This window comes from Pseudorasbora parva, chromosome 16 (genome assembly GCF_024679245.1).
Source record: "Pseudorasbora parva isolate DD20220531a chromosome 16, ASM2467924v1, whole genome shotgun sequence".
NCBI classification, from domain to species: domain Eukaryota; kingdom Metazoa; phylum Chordata; class Actinopteri; order Cypriniformes; family Gobionidae; genus Pseudorasbora; species Pseudorasbora parva.
This window is the reverse complement of record NC_090187.1, coordinates 43,696,004-43,722,796: the sequence shown is the minus strand read 5'-3', so window position 1 is coordinate 43,722,796 and position 26,793 is coordinate 43,696,004. Positions and strand designations below refer to the sequence as shown.

At 38.0% G+C, this 26,793-nt stretch overlaps 1 protein-coding gene across 1 annotated transcript in view; it reads right to left on the bottom strand.

Moving 5' to 3' along the window:
- pepd (peptidase D) overlaps positions 1-26,793 on the bottom strand; it is a 138,213-nt gene that overhangs the window by 85,549 nt on the left and 25,871 nt on the right. The window contains exon 5 of the mRNA XM_067419135.1: positions 8,399-8,446. Within this exon, the coding sequence (XP_067275236.1) occupies positions 8,399-8,446 (48 nt within the window). The remainder of the gene's footprint in view (positions 1-8,398; positions 8,447-26,793) is intronic.

Genomic DNA, 26,793 nt, shown 5'->3' with positions numbered 1-26,793 from the left:
TAAAAAAAAGAAATAAATATAATCTAAAAAAATGGTTTATATTACATTTATTATATTATATACAGTATATATATATATATATATATATATATATATATATATATATATATATATATATATATATATATATTTTTTTTTTTATATATATTTAAAATATATATTATAAATATAAATAAGAAAACCTGGTAACACTTTACAATGGCAAATTACATCTTTGTTAGTTAAATATGTCAGTTCAGGGTTTGTTCATGTTAGTTCACATTGCATTAACTAATGTAAACAATATTTGAATCATGTATTAGTAAATGTTGAAATTACCATTAACAAAGATAAATAAATGCTTCATAAGTGCAATTTATTATTAGTTCATGTTAACTAATGAACCTTATTGTAAAGTGTAACCGAAAACCTATTTTATAAGAAATTATATAAATAAATAAACACACACACACACACACACACACACACACACACACACACACACACACACACACACACACACACACACACACACACACACACACACACACACACACACACACCTTAAATATATACATGTATGTGTGTGTATTTACAGAGGTGGAAAGTAACGAATTACATTTACTCGCGTTACTGTAATTGAGTAGTTTTTCTGTGTACTTCTACTTTTTTAAGTAGTTTTAAAAATCTGTAATTTTACTTTTACTTAAGTACATTTTGATTAAAGTATTGTACTTCGCTACATTTTAAACCACATCCGTTACTGAGTAAAAATAAATCATTAATGCAAAGAGTGGAGGAAAAAAAACGCGATCCGGAAATGACTAATATTGAATAGAGGGCGCGGGGCGCGGGAGAGAACATGGGCGCAAATATCAGATGGAGACGAACAAGACGTCAGTGACGCAGACTCAGGTGAAAGCAAAACGCCGTCGTGAACCCCTGGGGGACATTCTAAAACGCTTAACGTAAAAAACGCTTAACGTGGCTTAATGCACTAAGACAGTGTTAAAAACACACCAAACTCAGGAAATATCATATTAATGAAGTATACTATGCACAAAAAATCAGATGAATCCAGAATATGAACGCAACGCGTTTTATTACACGTTAAGTGTTTTTCTCCCATAGAAAACCATTATAAGAAAAGGCTTAACGTGGCTTAATGCACTAAGACAGTGTGAAAAACACACCAAACTCAGGAAACATAATATTAATGAAGTATACTATGCACAAAAAAATCAGATGAGCCCAGAATATGAACGCAACGCGTTTTATTACACGTTAAGTGTTTTTCTCCCATAGAAAACCATTATAAGAAAACGCTTAACGTGGCTTAATGTACTAAGACAGTGTTAAAAACACACCAAACTCAGGAAATATCATATTAATGAAGTATACTATGCACAAAAAATCAGATGAGCCCAGAATATGAACGCAACGCGTTTTATTACACGTTAAGCGTTTTTCTCCCATAGAAAACCATTATAAGAAAACGCTTAACGTGGCTTAATGCACTAAGACAGTGTGAAAAACACACCAAACTCAGGAAACATAATATTAATGAAGTATACTATGCACAAAAAATCAGATGAGTCCAGAATATGAACGCAACGCGTTTTATTACACGTTAAGCGTTTTTCTCCCATAGAAAACCATTATAAGAAAACGCTTAACGTGGCTTAATGTACTAAGACAGTGTTAAAAACACACCAAACTCAGGAAATATCATATTAATGAAGTATACTATGCACAAAAAATCAGATGAGTCCAGAATATGAACGCAACGCGTTTTATTACACGTTAAGCGTTTTTCTCCCATAGAAAACCATTATAAGAAAAGGCTTAACGTGGCTTAATGCACTAAGACAGTGTGAAAAACACACCAAACTCAGGAAACATAATATTAATGAAGTATACTATGCACAAAAAAATCAGATGAGCCCAGAATATGAACGCAACGCGTTTTATTACACGTTAAGTGTTTTTCTCCCATAGAAAACCATTATAAGAAAACGCTTAACGTGGCTTAATGTACTAAGACAGTGTTAAAAACACACCAAACTCAGGAAATATCATATTAATGAAGTATACTATGCACAAAAAATCAGATGAGCCCAGAATATGAACGCAACGCGTTTTATTACACGTTAAGCGTTTTTCTCCCATAGAAAACCATTATAAGAAAACGCTTAACGTGGCTTAATGCACTAAGACAGTGTGAAAAACACACCAAACTCAGGAAACATAATATTAATGAAGTATACTATGCACAAAAAATCAGATGAGTCCAGAATATGAACGCAACGCGTTTTATTACACGTTAAGCGTTTTTCTCCCATAGAAAACCATTATAAGAAAACGCTTAACGTGGCTTAATGTACTAAGACAGTGTGAAAAACACACCAAACTCAGGAAACATAATATTAATGAAGTATACTATGCACAAAAAATCAGATGAGTCCAGAATATGAACGCAACGCGTTTTATTACACGTTAAGCGTTTTTCTCCCATAGAAAACCATTATAAGAAAAGGCTTAACGTGGCTTAATGCACTAAGACAGTGTGAAAAACACACCAAACTCAGGAAACATAATATTAATGAAGTATACTATGCACAAAAAAATCAGATGAGCCCAGAATATGAACGCAACGCGTTTTATTACACGTTAAGTGTTTTTCTCCCATAGAAAACCATTATAAGAAAACGCTTAACGTGGCTTAATGTACTAAGACAGTGTTAAAAACACACCAAACTCAGGAAATATCATATTAATGAAGTATACTATGCACAAAAAATCAGATGAGCCCAGAATATGAACGCAACGCGTTTTATTACACGTTAAGCGTTTTTCTCCCATAGAAAACCATTATAAGAAAACGCTTAACGTGGCTTAATGCACTAAGACAGTGTGAAAAACACACCAAACTCAGGAAACATAATATTAATGAAGTATACTATGCACAAAAAATCAGATGAGTCCAGAATATGAACGCAACGCGTTTTATTACACGTTAAGCGTTTTTCTCCCATAGAAAACCATTATAAGAAAACGCTTAACGTGGCTTAATGTACTAAGACAGTGTTAAAAACACACCAAACTCAGGAAATATCATATTAATGAAGTATACTATGCACAAAAAATCAGATGAGTCCAGAATATGAACGCAACGCGTTTTATTACACGTTAAGTGTTTTTCTCCCATAGAAAACCATTATAAGAAAAGGCTTAACGTGGCTTAATGCACTAAGACAGTGTGAAAAACACACCAAACTCAGGAAACATAATATTAATGAAGTATACTATGCACAAAAAAATCAGATGAGCCCAGAATATGAACGCAACGCGTTTTATTACACGTTAAGCGTTTTTCTCCCACATTATAAGAAAACGCTTAACGTGCCTTAATGCACTAAGACAGTGTTAAAAACACACCAAACTCAGGAAATATCATATTAATGAAGTATACTATGCACAAAAAATCAGATGAGTCCAGAATATGAACGCAACGCGTTTTATTACACGTTAAGTGTTTTTCTCCCATAGAAAACCATTATAAGAAAACGCTTAACGTGGCTTAATGTACTAAGACAGTGTGAAAAACACACCAAACTCAGGAAACATAATATTAATGAAGTATACTATGCACAAAAAAATCAGATGAGTCCAGAATATGAACGCAACGCGTTTTATTACACGTTAAGTGTTTTTCTCCCATAGAAAACCATTATAAGAAAACGCTTAACGTGGCTTAATGTAGGCTACTAAGACAGTGTTAAAAACACACCAAACTCAGGAAATATCATATTAATGAAGTATATTCATTATTATGATAATAATTCACGTAGCGTGGCATGGGGACGTAAAGACGTCATTAATCGATCTATGTTCTATAAACGACAACATTCTAAAAGTAACTCTTGTAAACACCTTAATCAGAACTAGACAAAAAAGTTTGATGACAAACTTTAAGTTGGCTTGGAAGAGAGTTGATCAGAAAGTTTGAAAAGGTTTAAAATAGTTTAATAAGTTTAAAGTTTGAAATAGTTTAATAAGTTTAAAGTTTGAAATAGTTTAATAAGTTTAAAGTTTGAAATAGTTTGAGTTTAGATAGATAGATAGATAGATAGATAGATAGATAGATAGATAGATAGATAGATAGATAGATAGATAGATAGATAGATAGATAGATAGATAGATAGATAGATAGATAGATAGATAGTGCATTAAGCCACGTTAAGCCTTTTCTTATAATGGTTTTCTATGGGAGAAAAACGCTTAACGTGTAATAAAACGCGTTGCGTTCATATTCTGGGCTCATCTGATTTTTTGTGCATAGTATACTTCATTAATATTATGTTTCCTGAGTTTGGTGTGTTTTTCACACTGTCTTAGTACATTAAGCCACGTTAAGCCTTTATAATGGTTTTCTATGGGAGAAAAACGCTTAACGTGTAATAAAACGCGTTGCGTTCATATTCTGGGCTCATCTGATTTTTTGTGCATAGTATACTTCATTAATATGATATTTCCTGAGTTTGGTGTGTTTTTAACACTGTCTTAGTGCATTAAGGCACGTAAGCGTTTTCTTATAATGTGGGAGAAAAACGCTTAACGTGTAATAAAACGCGTTGCGTTCATATTCTGGGCTCATCTGATTTTTTGTGCATAGTATACTTCATTAATATTATGTTTCCTGGGTTTGGTGTGTTTTTCACACTGTCTTAGTGCATTAAGCCACGTTAAGCCTTTTCTTATAATGGTTTTCTATGGGAGAAAAACGCTTAACGTGTAATAAAACGCGTTGCGTTCATATTCTGGACTCATCTGATTTTTTGTGCATAGTATACTTCATTAATATGATATTTCCTGAGTTTGGTGTGTTTTTAACACTGTCTTAGTACATTAAGCCACGTTAAGCCTTTTCTTATAATGGTTTTCTATGGGAGAAAAACGCTTAACGTGTAATAAAACGCGTTGCGTTCATATTCTGGACTCATCTGATTTTTTGTGCATAGTATACTTCATTAATATTATGTTTCCTGAGTTTGGTGTGTTTTTCACACTGTCTTAGTGCATTAAGCCACGTTAAGCCTTTTCTTATAATGGTTTTCTATGGGAGAAAAACGCTTAACGTGTAATAAAACGCGTTGCGTTCATATTCTGGGCTCATCTGATTTTTTGTGCATAGTATACTTCATTAATATGATATTTCCTGAGTTTGGTGTGTTTTTAACACTGTCTTAGTACATTAAGCCACGTTAAGCGTTTTCTTATAATGGTTTTCTATGGGAGAAAAACGCTTAACGTGTAATAAAACGCGTTGCGTTCATATTCTGGGCTCATCTGATTTTTTGTGCATAGTATACTTCATTAATATTATGTTTCCTGAGTTTGGTGTGTTTTTCACACTGTCTTAGTACATTAAGCCACGTTAAGCCTTTATAATGGTTTTCTATGGGAGAAAAACGCTTAACGTGTAATAAAACGCGTTGCGTTCATATTCTGGGCTCATCTGATTTTTTGTGCATAGTATACTTCATTAATATGATATTTCCTGAGTTTGGTGTGTTTTTAACACTGTCTTAGTGCATTAAGCCACGTTAAGCGTTTTTCACGTTAAGCGTTTTAGAATGTCCCACCCCTGGCTAGTGTGGAAATACTTTGGATATAGAAAAAAAAATAACATGGTGTTGTCCTGGAGGATATCAAATTTGCACAAAAGGTGGATGCAAATGAAGAAACACATAGAACATGTTCGGGCACACATCCCTTTGTGCAAATAAAGGTATGTTTATAACTTAGGTCGATTGATTTCTGTGACGCAGAGCGAATCCCAGTCATGAACATTAACTTTACATAACGTAGATTTGGTGTAATACACGCAAACTGGTGGATGAACGAAAAACTCGAATGTAGATCTGTAGGCCTTAGAAATAAATCAAATCGCGACATGGTCTGTGAACATTAAAGCACAACATTTGTAACGCTTGTGTCCGGGTGAAAAATGCGGATAGCTCACTTAATATATATGGGGCGGCAGTGGTTCAGTGGTTCATGTAGGTTGTCTACAAACCAGAAGGTTGGTGGTTCGATCCCCGGTTCCACCTGACCAAGTGTCGAAGTGTCCATGAGCAAGACACCTAACCCCAGCTGCTCCCGACGAGCTGGATGGCGCCTTAAATGGCTGACATCGCCGTCGGTGTATGAATGGGTGAATGTGAGGCTAAAATGTAAAGCGCTTTGGATAAAAGCGCTATATAAATGCAGTCCATTTACCATGGAGTGGATGCAAACACGGAGGCGCTTTATTTCCCGCTGAACTAGTCTGATCACAAACTCCATTTCCGTCCACAGCATTACTTAATAAAACAAAATAACTGACTGTTAGCAACAGAAAAACAGAGAATAATCCCCACACATGTTAGCTCAAAACTCAGTGCGCACACACACAAGATGCAGAACTCGTTTTCAGCAGTGGCGGCTACTGGTCTGTCAGAGAGGGGAAGCTCATTTTCGTCTTATTTATTTAAAAGTAAATTCTGCCCTACGTTCCTTTTCAATAAAATGGTCTTTTACCCTGTGAATGAATGAACGATCTAAAAAAATATTAAACTCTGTCAAACTGAAACAAGGAATGTGGTGTATAATTGTGTGAAATGTATGATGAAAATCAAGCAATTTCGCCAAGCAAATATCAAAGAAATAGGTTGCAGCAGTTTTTATTTCGACTGAACTTGAGAAATCCGCGATGGGATTGAGTGCGAACGAATCATGGTGCGAATAGCTTCAGTGATTCCTTATAGTACAGAATCGCTGTCAGTCAAAAGGAGATGCAGACCCTCCAATCATCACGCAGAAGCTCGGCGTCCGGGCCAGCCCACTCCCCATTCACCCCCAGAGACGCTGAGCGTCCGTGGGCGGGACATAATCGCAGCGTTTATCCAATGACCGTCTAGTTTTTAAGCGCTGAAAAAAACCGTTCAAAGCAGCCCCATTGAAGTCAATGGACGCTGGGCTTCAATAGGGAAATGCACTGTGACGCTGCGGGAATGTATGAGAAGGAAATCGAGTCAGCCGACCTGCTATATGTAACTGATTCTGAACGAACTCGTCTTTGAGATGAACGTTTTCTAACGCATTTTTAGTCAATACAATGTTAATATAATAGTACATATTTGACCATTAATTTTGTGACATTATAAGGGAAGCCGAGCTTCCCTTGCAGTCTTAAAGAAATCGCCACTGGTTTTCAGGGAGCGCGCGCAGCTCTTAAAGGGGCCACACTATATTTCTACTCGTTCAATGCTATATAAATATATGATCTGCTTGTTCTCTCTCTGTGAATGAGCTGCTCCGTCTACTACATATGGACTCTGTTATTCTTAAACATTAACGAATTAATGATAAAAAGTTGTTAATCTAATTCATAATAATTTATTGAATTTAGTTTATTAGACATGTTTTATTGAAATTTTGATAAACAAAATAAACAAATGGTTTTAAGTTTGTTATAATAAAGCATTTGTTCAACCAAATAAAAAAAGACCAATCTTCATTCATTTAACATAATTTTAACTAGTTATAACTACCATCATTTAATAATAGGTACAGTAAATGTTTAATTGATGTTTTCTGAGATAGTTGTCATATCGTGAAAATCTCATTCTATCACAACCCTACAGGGGAGAGTCCCCACTGTAAAAAAAGTAACTAAGTAACTTTTACTCTGAGTACATTTTAAATGAGCTACTTTTTACTTTTACTTAAGTAAATTTTTAGACCAGTAATTTTACTTGTACTTAAGTAAAATTTCATTGAAGTAACAGTACTTTTACTTGAGTAGAATATTTTGTTACTCTTTCCACCTCTGTGTATTTATATACATAATAATTATACACAGTATACACACATATATTATGTAAACACAAACTTTTATTTTGGATGTGATTAATTGATTGCCCAGCACTTATAATAATTATATTAATATAATATATAATTAGTATTATTCTATTAACATTTCTATTATTATATATTATTAACAAAGTTTATATTTACATATACATACACACATAATAAATAATAGAATGAATATATTATCTTTTTTTTTGCAAACTGATTAATTAATTAATTCACATCAGTTTAATTAATCTGAATGAATCATTTATGAGTGAATGATTCAATAACTCACTCGCAAAGACTTCACTTGCTTCATTACTGGATGAATCAGTGTTTTTGAACGAATCTCTTGATTGAATGATTCAATGACTCACTCATAAAGACTTCACTTGCTTCATTACTGGATGAATCAGCGTTTCTGAATGAATCTCTTGAATTAACAATTCAATGACAATACAGTTTTAACAGTCATTAATTGTTACAGTCAAAAACTTTGTGTGAAGAAGAAAGAGTTTACCAGTGTAAGGAGGACACTTGGCTTCATTCTGCCCAGCACATCCGAAATCTGTGGAGAAAAGCTTTCATTAGAGTGGATAATTCAAGCAAAACATCATTGGCGTCTAAGAATATCTGTGAAATCCCTTGGTTGCCACTGACAGGTACACTAATGAATAAAAGTGAGATTTCCTTATGAAAAGAAGAACCAGCGGTGGTGGCAGAATCTGACAGACACATCAAATGTCACCCAATGAAAGAATGAATCATCAATAATCTTCAACCAGCTGTCGCAAAGGATTGTGGGAATGAACACCTGAGCTGTCTTATGAGTGGATAAGAAGCATTTGAAACCCACAGGATGAATCAAACATAGACTAGATTACCTCAGGGCAGATTTCTGAGCAGAATTTCTGCCTCATAGCGATACAGAAATCCATATAAACGACACCAGCACTGAATGTTAAAGATACGTTCTGTCATTATTTACTCAAACCTTTAAATATGCTGCTATTTATATGCATGGACCACAAAACATCTTAAAGGGATAGTTCACTTTAAAAGGAAAATTCTGTCATCCTTTACTCATCCTCAAGTTGTTTCAAACCTGTATGAATTTCCTTCTTCAGCTGAACACAAGGGAAGATATTTTGAAGAATGTCAGTGTGGTGTGGCAAGCAGCAAGGCGAGGGCGAGAGCGAGGGCAAGAGGCGAGGGCGAGAGGCGAGGGCGAGAGGCGAGGGCGAGAGGCGAGGGCGAGAGGCGAGGGCGAGAGGTGAGAGGCGAGAGCGAGAGGCGAGGGCGAGAGGCGAGAGGCGAGGGCTAGAGGCGAAAGGCGAGAGCGAGAGGTGAGAGGCGAGAGCGAGAGGCGAGGGCTAGAGGCGAGAGGCGAGAGCGAGAGGCGAGGGCGAGAGGCGAGAGGCGAGGGCGAGAGGCGAGAGGCGAGCGCAAGAGGCGAGAGTGAGAGGCGAGGGCGAGAGTGAGAGGCGAGGGCGAGAGGCGAAAGCGAGAGGCGAGGGCGAGAGGCAAGAGGCGAGAGGCAAGAGGCGAGAGCGAGAGGCGAGAGCGAGAGGCGAGGGCGAGAGGCGAGGGCTAGAGGCGAGAGCGAGAGGCGAGGGCGAGAGGCGAAAGCGAGAGGCGAGGGCTAGAGGCGAGGGCTAGAGGCGAGAGGCGAGAGCGAGAGCGAGAGGCGAGGGCGAGAGGCAAGAGGCGAGGGCGAGAGGCGAGAGCGAGAGGCGAGAGGCGAAAGCGAGAGGCGAGGGCTAGAGGCGAGGGCTAGAGGCGAGAGCGAGAGGCGAGGGCTAGAGGCGAGAGGCGAGAGCGAGAGGCAAGGGCGAGAGGCGAGGGCTAGAGGCGAGAGGCGAGGGTGAGAGGCGTGGGCTAGAGGCGAGAGGCGAGAGCGAGAGGCGAGGGCGAGAGGCGAGGGCGAAAGGCGAGAGCGAGAGGCGAGCGCAAGAGGCGAGAGCGAGAGGCGAGGGCAAGAGGCGAGAGCGAGAGTGAGAGGCGAGAGGCGAAAGCGAGAGGTGAGGGCGAGAGGCGAGGGCGAGAGGCGAGAGGCGAGAGCAAGAGGCGAGAGCGGGCCGGTGACGAGTGGTAATGAGTACCAGCTGCGTGACACACCGGTCTCGTCTCGCGGCCAAGTGACAGGAGCATAAAAGGAGGAGCGAAGGCAGCGGAAGACGAGAGAGGACCAGGCCTGGATTTTATGTTTTGTTTACGTTTTAGTATGTGTGTGTGGGCAGTCGTCCGTGAGGGGCTGCCCGCGGTTTTACTTTCGTTTTGTTTATTTATTTTGAATTAAAGTTTTGAACGTTTGCCGGTTCCGGCCTCCTTCCTTCCAATCTACGAACATCGTTACGATGGTCCCAAAACCCGGGGGGAAGGAGGGACATGCTGTCGAAGAGCCCTTGCTGCTGAGGGGGATCGCGGTGCTGAGGAGGTCGGGCAGCGCGGATGAATGAGGACCGCGAGGGCTGCCTGAGGCGATGGTGCTGGAGCGAGGAAGGTGGGACAGAGACCTCGCTGCCGTGCCCCTGGGTCGAGGTGGGGTTGCTGCCGTCCGAGAGGGAGCGGAAGATATCCGCCTGATAGTGGAGGAGCAGGGAGTGCAGTGCTCGCTGCCGGGTCCCTCAGTAGGAGGAGTCACCACCGGCCGCCAGGGGGTAGAGGAGGATCGAGCTGTCCACCAAGCGTCCAATGCCATCGCACAGCACCGTGAGGAAGAGCCTCTCGGCGGGCGGAGGGCCAAACGGCAGTGTGTCTGGAAACCGGACTAGATTTTTTTTTTTTCTTTCTCTCTTTTTTCCCTCTCTCCCCTCTCGTTCTCTAGCTCCTCGTGCTCCCGTCTCCATTTCTCTCGCCTCTCTGTCCTTACCCCCAGGTGTCGCGGCCGCCGTGATCGCCCCAATAAACAAAACGAAAGTGAAACCGCGGGCAGCCCCTCACGGACGACTGCCCGCAAATACCCACATAATAAAACGCGGGCAGCCCCTCACGGACGACTGCCCACACAGGGGGAGTAGAGCGCAATCTCGGGAGTTTACTTTCGTTTTTTACAGTCAGTAACCAAACAGTTAACTGGAGCCATTGACTTCCATAGCAGGGAAAAAAATACTATGGAAGTCAATGGCTCCAGTTAACTGTTTGGTTACTGACATTCTTCAAAATATCTTCCCTTGTGTTCAGCTGAAGAAAGAAATTCATTTTGAACTATCCCTTTAACACTGAAAACGGAAAACATTTTAAATATCCACAATAAATGAACAAAACAACCAAAAACAATAAAAGCTATGGATGAAAACTGCAACGGATGATTGTGTTCTAGCTGCATATTAGGGGCGGCACGGTTCACAAAATCCACGGTTCGTTTCGTATCACGGTTTTTTCTTTTAATCGTTAACACTCAAAACCACAATGGACCACAAAACATCTAAAAGGAACACACCGCATTTTTAGAAATAGGGCTTATTCAACTTCTTTCCTACATTTAGATATGTGGGGAAATGCATTTTTGTCTCAGTGCATGCATTGTTTTAAGCCCCTTTCACACTGCACGTCGGATCCGCAATATTCCCGGAACATTGCCGGGTCGCCTTCTGTGTGAAAGCAACCACGTCCCGGGATTGATTACCGAATTCGACCCGGGTCGGGGACCTAGTAACATTGCGGTATTCGACCCGGAACGAGCGCTGTGTGAACAAAAGCCATAACTAATGCCGCAACGTGTGCGTAGTTATCGTGCGACTCCTAGAGCTTGTTTTTTCAATAACACAACCCTGCAGTGCCAGAAGAGCTCGTCTGTGTTTTAAACGCAGAGAGTGTTCGTATACAAAAGAAACTAAAATTAAACAAGCAGAAATGAGCGCAAACTGGACACAAGTCGAGACCACGGAGCTCCTTACTATCCGCGCTGAAGCGGAGATCGCTCGCCGTTATACGTCACATCCGGATGTCACGTGTCATCTCGACCCGGGACCGTTACGGGTTGTGTGTGAAAGCGCACATATTACGGTATTTCGCTGGCAATGGACCAAATCTAGCGGCCCGGGAACAAATGCCGGGTCGCATTATCCGTGTATTTTCCGGAATCGCTGTGTGAAAGGGGCTTTAGTTTGGCAGGGTCGACGTTAGCTTAGCTTAGCATAATGAATGGAATCCTATGTTGCCAGCTATTCCTGCGAATGCCTGCGTATTCACAACGAGTACAAATAGCGATGCAGATTAAGACTAGGTGATTTAGGCAAATATTGAGTTAGAACTATAATATGGGGAAGCACGGGCAAAGCAGAGATATCACGGCCCTCATCCTCACGTCCTCCGGCTGTTGAACGATCGCAGTGTGTAGCGTGATATCTCTGCTTCACCTGTGCTTTCCCATAATATTGTCCCAAGTCAATATCTGCCTAGGAAATCACCTAGTCTTAATCTGCATCGCTATTTGTACTCGTTGTGAATACGCAGGACACAAGAAGAAATTAGGTGGGGTTTTTTTTTTTTTTGGATCACTTTCACTCGGGACATGCTAGCTGGCAACATAGGATTTTATTCATTATGCTAAGCTAAGCTAGCGGCGGACCTGCCAAACTATAACTATGCATGCACTGAGAAAAAAAATGCATTTGCCCACATATCTAAATGTAGGAAAGAAGTTGAATAAGCCTTATTTATAAAAACAGTGGAGTGTTCCTTTAAACATCTCATTTTGTTCATGCAAAAGCAATTATTTAAGAAAGGGCAGGCTCTATTATGCTATTTTAACACAGCTGTCATGAAAACAGATTGACCAATGAAAATAGTAAGTAAATGAAGCTATCAGCGTCTCTCTCTCCGTCCTGAACGAATGAACCCAGCGAAAGCATCAGATTAATGCCCCGCGGGGGGGGGGGGGGGAATGCTAAACGTTCCTTATCTGACAGATTACAAACACGCCACGTCTAGAGAATATGAGCCGAGAGACAGATCAGGAGATGTTTAGAGAGTCAAAACAACATTTGAAATATTGCCATATTCAGTGTGTGCTTATGACAGAGTCAACTACACATACAGTATACAAAATCAATCAAAACTAATTAGATATTAAACTGCTGGTAAAATGGGCTTTCAATAAAACTGGACTGTCTATGCATTTTTTTTCCTGTTTCATAATCGGATCGCAGACCTTTATTATGAAATTATTATCAATGCATCTTTTTTCTATTCAAATTTTCATTTTTCTCACTTGGTACTTTTAAAGCAAAGTATTTGTAATGACCCATAAGTAATTTACTTGCAATCTCTTTTATTAATAAAAAAATTAAAGTGATTTTACAAGTCAACAGGAAGGTCACATTTGCCAGAATATGTTACAACAGTGCAAAGAACCAACAGGAAAAGTGTCTGTACACTGTCAGGAAAAAGGTAATGTGCTGTCACTGGGGCGAAACCGAAAAAGGCACTAATATGTACCTTTAAAGTACTGATATGTACCTTTATGGCACTAATACACACTCTTAAAGTACTGATATGTACCTTTATGGCACTAATACACACTCTTAAAGTAACTACACTTTTTGAGTATCTGTACTTTACTTGAGTATTATTTTTTCTGTACACTTCTGACTTTAACTTCACTCCATCTGAAAGACAAATATCGTACTTTTTACTCCACAACATTTCTATCAAGGTCCTCGAAGTCGAAAGTCGTTTCTGTCGCAGCTTTGAAAGTCAGTGGATGCTTTTTTTCTTCTTTAAAAGGTGTTTGGGTTTTTTGAACACTGATTTATAGTTTAGAGCAAAATGGAAGAAGATGGATGTCCAAATGCTCATTTAGTGGAGGATTCACATAAACAAAGTTGATTCTGTCTTCAGTGAAGGTGAACAGTGTGAGAATATCAGATGTGTATCAGTGTATTGGATCCGTGCATTCGGCCTTAAAGTGACAGCGCTTTGTAACGAGCTTTGTCACTTTTCTACAAGTATTTAAATGAGTTTAAGTTAGTCGTATGCTAGTGTGTCAGATGGAGCGTCACTGACTGGCTTAAACCATCATAATGTGCATTTATACAACAATAATAAAATAATGCGATGACATAAAAAAGGACATTTACTTGTGATTCTTAAGTACTTTTAAAAACAAATACTTCTATACTTTCACTTAAGTAAAAATCTGTTTTTACAACTTTCACTTGTAACGGAGTAATATTTGACCAGTAGTACTTTTACTCAAGTAATGAAGTTGTGTACTTTGTCCACCTCTGCGCATCGCGATGCATCCAAGAATCACTTTTTTTTTAAATCCTAAGGGAAAACTCAAAACTTTACGAAAATTGTTGGATATGTGAGACATAACATGCTGAAGAAGCATGCAACGTTTCATGGAGATTGGACAATCTCCATGCTATAATAATGCTGTAAAATATATTTCTGATTGTTAGTTAATGCATTAATAAACAAAATAGTGTTGCACTTAATTCGTCTTAAATGCAATTTGTGGTCTTACAATAATATAATCATGTATAGCAGATGTGTATGCTGCAGTTCCTTGTAAAGTAACAGACCAACAGCCTAATAATTGATTTTCTCACCGACACCCTCGTACCTGTAGAATAAATGTAGACGCCATGCAAGAGCTGTACATCATCTTTACTTTTCAGCGGTATAAATATTTTATTATTTTGTAAGCAGGCTAGTTTTGACTTATGACTCTGAAAGAAAGTCACAGGTTTGCAAATAAAAAGGTGCAAAAAAATCAGTAACACTTTATAGTAAGTTTATTTCATTTCATTCATTTCATTTATTTATTTATAAAGCACAAATAAACACAACAAAAGTTGACCACTGTGCTGTGCAAAGAACAGTAATAAAAATAAGAATAATAAATAATAATATAAACACAACAATAAAAGAGAATTTAAAAAATAATGTAAATAATAATAATAATAATAATACATCACTAAATTTAAGCTTAAAAGGAAACCATGAGTTATAATGAATGGAATGCTTGATTTAAAAAGTAAGACTGTAACTTCGATTTAAATTCATATATCGATGATGCAGACCTCACAGATAATGGAAGACTGTTCCATATCCTAGGACCAGCCACTGAAAACGCACGGTCACCTCGCAACTTCAATCTTGTTCTAGGATATGCCAATGTAATACTGTCTGAGGATCGCAAACATCTAACTGACTTATTTACAATCAAAAGATCTGACAGATATGCAGGTGCCAAACCATTTAACGACTTATAAACAACATTTTAAATTCAACTCTATAGTTGACTCTATATAGTTTAGGAATCAATGCATTAGTTAACATGATGAAAAATGTATATTGTTCAGCATTTATTCATCTAAGTTAATAAAAACAAAGGTTCATGTTAGTTCACATTGCATTAACTAAAGTTAAAACACCTGAAGGATTGTTTTCCCTCCAGGCTTGAAACAACTTTGCATTTAAAAAGTAGTTCAGGCGTAACTAAACTGATATTTCATGACGTGTAGTGATGTTACCAGATTAACTACTAATGTGTTGCTTGGCTGTGGGTGAGACTGACCCGATGTGGTCTAGTATTCAACCCATAATGTGTACGGTGAGCAGTGTGCCCACAATATCACATCACGGTCTGACATCAGTGCAGAAATAGTCAAACTACTAGGCCTATTATAAAACCGATTCAACGCTTCACAAAGAAATAATGTAAAAAGAGCGCAGTTATGCAAATACATCAACTTTAGCATGACAAACCTGATTGAAATAAGAAATAAAAAGTCTTCAAGCAGTGAGGATGATCTTATTGTCCTCTCTCTTCTTAAAAAGAGGAAAAGAAAGAGGAAATAAATGGGTCCATCCAATCCTGCACTCAAAAAAATGAACTTATGATGCGGTTCACTTTATTTAAGTAACTCATCTTGATTTAACACCATTATATGAGGTTTCTGGTGTAAATGTAATTGATTCATGCTAAACTGACTTAAAACGTCACTCTTTGACATAACTTGATGTGTTTATTTTGAGATAACATGATTCAATCAAGTAACCCAATCAAACAGGACTTTCACTTCCCATCATGCTTTGCAAATGGGCTGAATTTGGAGAGTAAATGTTTAACTAAAGTGCTATTTAATGCATTTCTAACGAGATGAGAAAATGGAGAGACTTTTTAATGTTTAATGTTTTGTTATGTTGGTATTTAAAAGTGTGTGTTATGTTCGTGTTTTTGGACGTTACCATTGTGGTGAAGTGTAGAGCGTGTGCTCGGGGTAAGGATCTGATAATAACTATTAAAGTTGATTTATTAATAAAAAACTACTTTGGGCAGGCCATGGATGTAACAAAACCATCTAGCCAATACAATCTTGTAATGTAAAAGGTTTTGTAAATGTTGTAAAAAATAGCATTTAACTAAATAAAAATAATCAGTTAAACTGGATCACTTGTTTTGTTTTTTTATATTCATTTCAGGAGTAATTAAACGTAATAGTTTTGGACAAAATTAAGAATGTTAACCTGATTTAACTAAATGGCATTGAATTAACATTACGTAAAAAAATGACATTTGTGACCAGACACGGAAAGTAGGGACACAAGTCGGTTCTGGGGCATTTAAGTTATTCACAGATTCTGAAAGTGTAGTCTCCAAGCTTTCCAACGATGTGTAACATGTGGAAATATGATATTATTTGGAGAAGTTGTGTCCATCTGAATGTCGGCCTTTAGAAAAGTGTAAACGAGAGAAAACAGCCTCCAAAGTTTTGCAGTTCTCACCTGTTCTAACCTGCTGGGAGTGACAATAGGGCTCATTTACATCTCATTTAGATAAGCCACACCCCCTGTAAAGCTGCATGGCTGCTAGTAACGACAGACGCAACAGGAAAAATCGGACCGCATACTCCTAATAATAAAGATGCTAACATTACCATCTAAAAGCCCATTATAGTAATTTTAAAAATAGTTTTTTGGCAAGTGATACGATGCTAACGATTACAATTAAAATGAAGAACAATAGGTAGGTATGGGAAGGTCTAAACATGAGATAACGTGTGTGTGTTCTTAGAATGAACACAAAACGACAAACACTGGTGTTTCTGGAACACCCCATAAGAAACAGAAAAGTATTCTTGCAAATCTTGTTGCCTTCAATGAAATGAGTCGTTCGGGCACACTTTCTGTTTGCCGGGGTGTTCTTAGTGGATGTACTGTGCGTCTGTTTGAAGGGGATAAAGACAGAGAAATGGGTAAGGTTCCTGACCGTGGCTGTAGTGTAGTGGTAAGGCGGATGTCATTAAGATCTGACGCATATCGATCAGCGGTTCGAATCCGCCTTTTGCCACACTCTCTAACCGAGAAACACTTATTAAAGGACAACTCCGGTGAGAAATGAACCTAGGGGTAATTAACAGATGGTTACCGAGTAGATCGTTCTCTGCATGGGCGTAGATTATGCGGGGGACGCGGGGGACGTGTCCCCCTCACTTTTAATAAAATGTATTTTCGTCCCCCGCACTTTTACTGGGTCTCACCGATCCTAGTCGACCCGCTCCGAGCGGGATTCGAACCAGCCTTACCCTGCGCGGGAGGCGCGCACGTTAACAGGGACGCTAAAAGCAGCTTTCTCCAATCTCGGTTGATAGCGCGCTTCTTGAGGTCACAGGCAAGTGTATTTATACATAGAAACCAATGTGAATACATCAAGATTTAAATTCAGAGACAAAAAATAATCTATGTTAATAATCTAAACCTGTCATTTTATTCGGATCTAAATATGAGGAGGGTGCTCTCTCACAGAAAGTCCAAAAGTGGATTCGTAGAAACTTGCAGCTGAAGGAAAACAATCGTTATGAGTGATGAAACGTGACGACGACAATCAGACGATTGCGACAATATATTCTTTATGTGTGTTTTTCAAGTCATCATCTCAATGTAGCCTATTTATTGACAATAAAGTAGGCTATATCATATGAATAATGCAGCTTTTAATGTTTAGTATCTTCTGCTCACCAAGGCTGCATTTATGTAATCAAAAATAGTTAAACAGTAATATTTTGAAATATTATTACAAATTAAAACAGCTTTTTCCCCTATGTGAATATATAGTAATTTATTCCTGTGATCAAAGCTGAATTTATCATCATTACTCCAGTCTTCAGTGTCACATGATCCTTCACTAATCATTCTCATATGAGGATTTCATAATCAAGAAACATGATTATTATCAGTGTTGAAAACAATTGTGGTGCTTAAAAATGTTGTGGAAACCATGATAGCCTACATGTTATTTTTCAGGATTCTTTGATAAATAGAAAGTTCAATGGACAGCATTTATTTGCATTTATTAAATAAATTATCTTTTGTAATATTAAAAATATCACTTGTGATCAATTTAATGCATGTCTGATCAATAAAAGAAATAATTTCTCTCTTTTTTAATTTTACCACAAATGTTTAGATGGTTTCCACAAAAATTAAGCAGCACTATGAGCAGCACAACTGATAATAATCCTAAATGTGTGTTGATCATCAGATCCTCATATGAGAATGATTAGTGAAGGATCATGTGACACTGAAGACTGGAGTAATGATGATAAATTCAGCTTTGATCACAGGAATACAGCGTGAACAGCATGGTTTACATCAGAATATATATATATATATATATATATATTACATTGCATAAAATCTATGGAATCTTAATGCACAAGTGTTTGTAGTATATAAACCAATCATAAAATTGGCATAAAAAATAGGAGAATAATATTATAGATATTAATTAGTGGTTATTGTTCAGCAGTGTATTTGATATCTTGCCCAATTAAAAGCAAGAGATGCGATAAATTATATTGGTCCAAAAAAAAAAAAAAAAAGGTATTATGACATTTCTGTCCCCCTCACTTCTGAAAAGATGGCTACGCCCCTGGTTCTCTGGGATGTGTTTTCATGGAAATCGAATGTAAAGAGTTTTATCTTTAAAAACAGATTAGCTTATAACGCTAGTCTATGGGGCACCGGGTAGACACAGGGTGGTGAAATGAAACCGCTAGTTAATACCACTAACAAGGCTCAAAATAGCCTCACACTAACACGGCAGCATAATGAGGGTCCCTACATGCAAACCGAAGCAATGAGAACTTTGTAAGAGTACAAACAGTTTAATAAGAAGATACTTTATAGTGCAGTACGCGTTCACGGACAGGCGCCATCTTGGAAAACAGTCCCGACTCATCGAGCCACGAGCGCTGTGCTAAGTGATGAACTGTGACTTGGAATCTCATATGGTCCGTTGTTTCCGGAAGAAAACACTGAACACAACAGAGAAAATAAATAAATAAATAAAAATGTCCATGTTATTACATTTCACAAACTTAATTCCAATCGACCAGCTCACTTAGAACAGCGCTCGTGGATCGGTTCGTCGAGACTGTTTTCCAAGATGGCGCCTGTCCGTGAACGCGTAAGGCACTGTCTTTATAAAGTATCTTCTTATTAAACTGTTTGTACTTACAAAGTTCTCAGTGCTTCGGTTTGCATGTAGGCATTATGCTGCCGTGTTAGTGTGAGGCTATTTTAAGCCTTGTTAGTGGTATTAACTAGCCATTTAATTTTACCACCCTGTGTCTACCCGGTGCCCCATAGACTAGTGTTATAAGCTAATCTGTTTTTAAAGATAAAACTCTTTACATTCGATTTCCATGAAAACGCATCCCAGAGAACGATCTACTCGGTAACCATCTGTTAATTACCCCTAGGTTCATTTCTCACCGGAGTTGTCCTTTAATAAACACACGTTAGATGCTTTATTTCCACTAATATTTTCTCAATTCTTTTTGATAATAAATGCCTTTCCGATCTGATATGTGATGGGAAAAGGGAGTTGAGAGAGTGTGGCAAAAAGCAGATTCGATCCTCTGATCGAGTTGCGTCAAAACATGCGTCTTACCAATACACTATAGCCACGGTTACAGATTTGAGCCATTTCTCTGCCTTTATCCCCGTCACATGTTACTATCGATATCGCCTCTGATTTCTTACGGTCCAACTCGTCTGACGCCAGTCTGATACATTCTTCCTCTTCTTCATCTTCACTCAGTTGTCGATTAGGGTATTATTCAGTCTTATTATGCCGCTTTCATCGTCGCTCAGATCATCTCTACAGCCGGCCAGAGCGCTGCATAAATAATTAGCCACGCATCCCTTAGAGGGCGGGGCAATAACAAACACCAGTATGGAAATACACAGACAAAACAAGGCGATTTCAACCTCAAAATATACGCTTTTAAATATACAATTAATGCCATCTCAAACACGGAGAGGCTTCTTCGTGATTTCAACTAACAGATTCTGCAAAAAAGTGAAAATCACATAATTAAAAAAAAACAAAAAAAACGCTTCTTTCTCATTTTTCTCAATAGTAGAGCTGCAGACTTGTGTCCCTGGTTTCCGTGACGGGTCACATTTACCGAAATAAACAATTTGAATTATATTCAGCATAACCCAATTACGTGGAACCTTTTGACATAAAAAAATTAAGTAAATCCAATGTATCGTTTTTTTGAGTGTGAGATTGTGTAGAGAGGAAGAGGAGTTCCACCTCATTATCAAGGGATCATATCAAACGATTCAAAGTTTACTTCAGGATGTCAGTGGCTCAGTTTGATGCTTTACTTGCGATACTGGAGCCACATTTAAAAAAGAATACCACCAATTTTGTTAGTCGTGTATAGACATGTGCCGATTTTCGATAATGCGATTTATCACGATAATGAATATGCACGATATTGTTATCGTGGGCACTTTAAAATATCGTAAATAATAATTTATTAACAATTTATAATTTTTTTTATAATGCATTCAAGAATACTTTGCCCATCAACCGTATAAATGCTCAACACCGCTGTTCTGCGTCAAAGGGACACGCGCTCAGATATAAACAAGCCCAACGTGCGTTTGCACCATAGACTGTAAAAAAATATGGACGTAGTGTCCGTGACGTCACCCATAGGATTCCGATAAGCCGTTCTGAAGCTTAAAGTATGGCCGAGCTGGGCGTTGCCATCTTGTGAGCGAGTCATCGCGTGTCACTCCCGGATAACAGAAAATGGGCAAAAAGGCAGGATGTGCGCGGAGCTGAGGTGACGCAATAACTATAGACGGTGGATAAATGGCTATCCACTTGTAACCACGCCCTTAATTATGCAGAACCTTAAGGCTTTATATAACGGAAACGAATGAGTTATAAAAAAATTCACCCCCCTCAGAGTTGTCATGAAGATCAAAATTAGCCTTATAAGCCAAAACCACAATTTGTACCAGGCTGTAAACATGTTTTTTTCTGCTTTAAAGTTGAGAATTTTAACATGGGGCTCAATGAGATTCTGCTCCCTTCTGGAGCCTGTCCCTAGTGGCCAGTTGACGAATTGCAGTTTACATTACTTCCGTATTGGCTTCAAGAGAGATCGCGGGAGGTTGCCGCTTGGTTTGTACATGACTGAAGGAGACGCGCTGCTGAAGTGCCGCTCAGTGACAGCAGAGGGCGCTGATGAACTGCAGAATGCGGCTGTTACCCCGGAAACCAGCAAACAAACAAAAAACGCGTGAAGATTTTAAAACATCCATTCGTTTTTGTAATCTCAATGTTGTTCATCAAAGCACCAAATACTTAATACTTAAAGACTTAATAGGACATTTATTTTCAAACTTAAACATTTTTATGTTTTAATCTGGACTACAACATGCCCTAATAATTAGAACGTTCTGTTATTGTTCAGTATAACTTTGAGACATACGACTTCATTAGTTAACATGTTAATTCTTTTTTCACCAAACTGACAATGAAAAACACTTATACAGAATGAATCATTCTATGTTAATTTCTTAGTTACTGTTTAATAACATTAAAATCAAAATCAAAAAAACTTTTTTAATGGACCTAAGATAAAACTAACAATGATCAGTATTTCTTAACTAACATTAACAAAAACATTATTTTCTGTACCAAATGTAGCTCAATCTTAGTTAATGCATTAAATAATGAGACCTTATTGTAATTTGTAAGCCTAGCTGTTGTTCTTTATAGCCTAATTTTTTTGCACTTTAATCTGTTTGAAAATTGTACTTTTACAGCTCTGAAAAATATCAAGAGACCACTTAACATTGATTTCTCAATGAGGCGTCTCTTAATTTTTTTCCAGAGCTGTATATATTTTTGGTGCATTATTGTATTTAAACATTCAGTTATTTTTGTTCTTACAAAAATAGTTCTTAAAGCTGTTATGCTATGGCAACACTTTTTTTGCAACTTATTTAAATATCGTGATAATATCGTATATCGTGATAAAACTTCATCAATTAATCGCAACATGAAAAATTGATATCGGCACATGCCTAGTCGTGTAACATTGTCATCCGGTGCTTGTGCTGTGAGATGAAGTGGATCATTTGTCAGACGTGGTATTTGGTAGCACGGTGGCTCTAAATGGTAAAAACACCTCTCAAAATGCTTGCCATAGATGCGAAAAGCGCAGAAAATCGAGCTCGATCCACCCGATTTATGACTGACGAAAGTGTCGGAGGCAGTGTGCAAGGACCTTGAAGTTTAAAACATCAACAATGTTAATAAATGATTAGAAGTATTTTTCAAAGTTCACTAATGTTAACAGAATTTTATTTAAAATTAATATATGCATTAAATCCTGCACTTGCTCCTAAATGGATAAATTGTGATCATTTTCCTAATTAAACAAAGCATACTGAACAGATGGCCAAAATGGCTGAAATATTACATTAATCAGAGTTCTGAAAAATAAATTAATAAAACACGACAACGCCAGAACATAAAACGCTTACTCAGAAATTGTTGAGAAGGCAGATTAAGATTTGAAGACAGGTGGTGAAGGAAAAAGTGACATGTAAGATAAATGGCCAACTTTTAACACATTTCAACAGAAATCCAAGCTTAATTGAGTCTGGCAGCCTTGTCAAACATCCTTCATTATTCTAATTTTATGAGTGATCAAGATTAATGGGCTTGAAATGTCAAAAAATCAATGTAAACAAAATCAATAGTGTTTTCATTTGACACTCTCGCCTACTGAGCTGAATGGCAACACATCTCAATGTAAGTGGAAAATGACTGTCATTAGAGCAATCAGTACGAGTCAAGCAGCTGTGAGCGCGACGGGATCAGATCAGGACAAATGCCGGAGAACTGAACGTGAGCCCAAACTCTGCAGCGCTTGAACACAGATCCAAATGTTTATTTCAAAAAAAGACATTTTATCTGCAAAAACAGCTAATTCCTGATACGTTTTTATGTTTTAAAGCTGATAACCGGAAATTTGGCTGATACCGATAACTGATACTTCTTTATACAGGGAGTGCAGAATTATTAGGCAAATGAGTATTTTGACCACATCATCCTCGTTATGCATGTTGTCTTACTCCAAGCTGTATAGGCTGGAAAGCCTACTACCAATTAAGCATATTAGGTGATGTGCATCTCTGTAATGAGAAGGGGCGTGGTCTAATGACATCAACACCCTATATCAGGTGTGCATAATTATTAGGCAACTTCCTTTCCTTTGGCAAAATGGGTCAAAAGAAGGACTTGACAGGCTCAGAAAAGTCAAAAATAGTGAGATATATTGCAGAGGGATGCAGCAGTCTTAAAATAGCCAAGCGTCTGAAGCGTGATCATCGAACAATCAAGCGTTTCATTCAAAATGGTCAACAGGGTCGCAAGAAGCGTGTGGAAAAACCAAGGCGCAAAATAACTGCCCGTGAACTGAGAAAAGTCAAGCGTGCAGCTGCCAAGATGCCACTTGCCACCAGTTTGGCCATATTTCAGAGCTGCAACATCACTGGAGTGCCCAAAAGCACAAGGTGTGCAATACTCAGAGACATGGCCAAGGTAAGAAAGGCAGAAAGTCGACCACCACTGAACAAGACACACAAGCTGAAACGTCAAGACTGGGCCAAGAAATATCTCAAGACTGATTTTTCTAAGGTTTTATGGACTGATGAAATGAGAGTGAGTCTTGATGGGCCAGATGGATGGGCCCGTGGCTGGATTGGTAAAGGGCAGAGAGCTCCAGTCCGACTCAGACGCCAGCAAGGTGGAGGTGGAGTACTGGTTTGGGCTGGTATCATCAAAGATGAGCTTGTGGGGCCTTTTTGGGTTGAGGATGGAGTCAAGCTCAACTCCCAGTCCTTCTGCCAGTTTCTGGAAGACACCTTCTTCAAGCAGTGGTACAGGAAGAAGTCTGCATCCTTCAAGAAAAACATGATTTTCATGCAGGACAATGCTCCATCACACGCGTCCAAGTACTCCACAGCGTGGCTGGCAAGAAAGGGTATAAAAGAAGAAAATCTAATGATATGGCCTCCTTGTTCACCTGATCTGAACCCCATTGAGAACCTGTGGTCCATCATCAAATGTGCGATTTACAAGGAGGGAAAACAGTCCACCTCTCTGAACAGTGTCTGGGAGGCTGTGGTTGCTGCTGCACGCAATGTTGATGGTGAACAGATCCAAACACTGACAGAATCCATGGATGGCAGGCTTTTGAGTGTCCTTGCAAAGAAAGGTGGCTATATTGGTCACTGATTTGCTTTTGTTTGGTTTCTGAAAGGGTATAAAAGAAGAAAATCTAATGATATGATCTAATTACATTAAAAATCTAATTACAATAAAAATGAACATATATCAGCCTGATATGGTGGCTGATATATCAATGCAGCCCTAATCAAAATGAAGTGTCTGTGCTTTAAACGTGAGCAAAGGTGAGACCCACAGCAAAAAAGTGCTAATGGTTATAAAAATGTCTCTTTTATTAGTTATTACAGTAGCCATCATCAATTAACAATGAGTAATATATTTTTACAGTATTTATTACTAAAATTAAACTGATTTTAAAATTAGAATTGCCAAAATAACGTCAGTCTTCCTGAAATGCCAAAAATATGCTCAAACGAATAAAAAAAAGGGAAATCAACATATGAATACAATTGTTTTTGCATATCAAACCGAAGTTTGCATTAGGTGCAACAGCAACAAACAAACCACTTCTATGATTAAGTTTGCATAAATTCAACAAATGCAAAGACATTTACACAGTCCGAGGACTCTCAAAGTCATGCGTGTGTATATTATCTAGCAGCTGAGGGCAATCTGAGCCGAAGACGAATGTCACAGACCCGCAGTGTGTCGTGCATCCCGATGCGGCCCGTCTCAGGCGCTCCGGATTAAACACGGGGAGTTCGAGGTTGTGTATTTGCCTTGGAGATTTCATTTGTTTTGTAAGATTACAGATATCTCCGTCTGTTTTCTGCTCGCAGCAGCTCTGTTTGCCTTCTCAAATGATCTGTTTAAGCAGCGCTGAGAGGAACCTCAGGAGAAGGTCATTAACGCTCACGCACACCGATGAGAAGAGTCGAGGAGGAACTGATGCACTTGTGCATTCGAGAAAAAAGGAGCAGAGAAAACACAAAAAACACTGTCTTCATCTACCACTATACAGGCCAAAAGTTTGGACACATTACTATTTGTAATGTTTTTGAAAGAAGTTTCTTCTGCTCATCAAGCCTGCATTTATTTGATCAAAAATACAGATTTTGTGATATATTATTACAATTTAAAATATTTGGATTTCAATTTATAATAATTTAAATGATGATTTATTTCTGTGATCAGAGCTGAATGTTCAGGATGGTTCCTCCAGTCTCCAGTGATCATGATCCTTCAGAAATCATTCTCAGATGAGGATTCATTATGAGTGTTGGAGACAGTTCTGCTGACTAATATATCTGAGGAATAAAAGGTTCAAAAGAACTGCATTTATTCAAAATAAAAACATTTTCAAATAATATATCAATACTATCAATTTTTATTAATTTAACACAACCTTGCAGAATAAAATTATTGATTTATTTCAAAAAAAAAAAAAAAAAGATGACTGACCAGTAGTGTATATTGTTGTTACAAAAGATTTCTATTTTTAAAACATTTGCTTCTTTTTTTATTTCCCTTTTGTTTTAATTTTTATTCATTAAAGTATTATAAAATAAGTATCACAGGTTATGAAATAATATTAGTCAGCAGAACTGTCTCCAACACTCATAATGAATCCTCATCTGAGAATGATTTCTGAAGGATCATGATCACTGACGACTGTCTGGAGGAATGATAATATCACTGTCATTAATTCCTGTGCAGCTGCACGGATTACTTTCACTTTAGACTGAGTATCAATTTGGGAGCAAACTGATTGAATGGTGTGTTTAATATTAATATCAATACTATTCCTAATGAAAAACATAAACGGTACAATGACAAGCTCGCTTACATGTAGCTTTGAAACTGAATCTTCCGCCGTATATCGTCAGCTGAAATCTGACTCCTGCTGTCTGTGCTCAGTTCAGTTTTTAATTGTAGCGTCTGTTCTCTAACTGAACGAAATTATTTTATTGCTATAAAACAATCAAAACGATATCAATACATATGACTGTTTATGATTTCATACAGCTATATCTATAACGAAAAAACATTTACAAGTCTTGACATCATATCCGGGAGAAAAGTCAGTAAATTTGAGTAACATCACAGGCTTTGCTTATCCCGTGCGAATGTGCCGCACAAAACTCAGATGTGGGAGAGATTTCTAAATCATAGAGGTCCTTAGATAATACTAATCCTGTGTGAATAGTGCTTTACAAGCATGCACACGCACACACACATACACACATACATATATATATTAAGGCCGGGACTCGTTTAAAAAAATGTATCTAATTAATTAGAGGCTTTGTAATTCATTAATCGAAATTAATCGCATTTTAATTGCATATAAATATTTGACCTGAGAACAGTGAGAAGTAATTTTTCACATGTATTTTTAGTATACCATTGAATAATGACTGAATACATAAGCTTAACCAACAAAATAT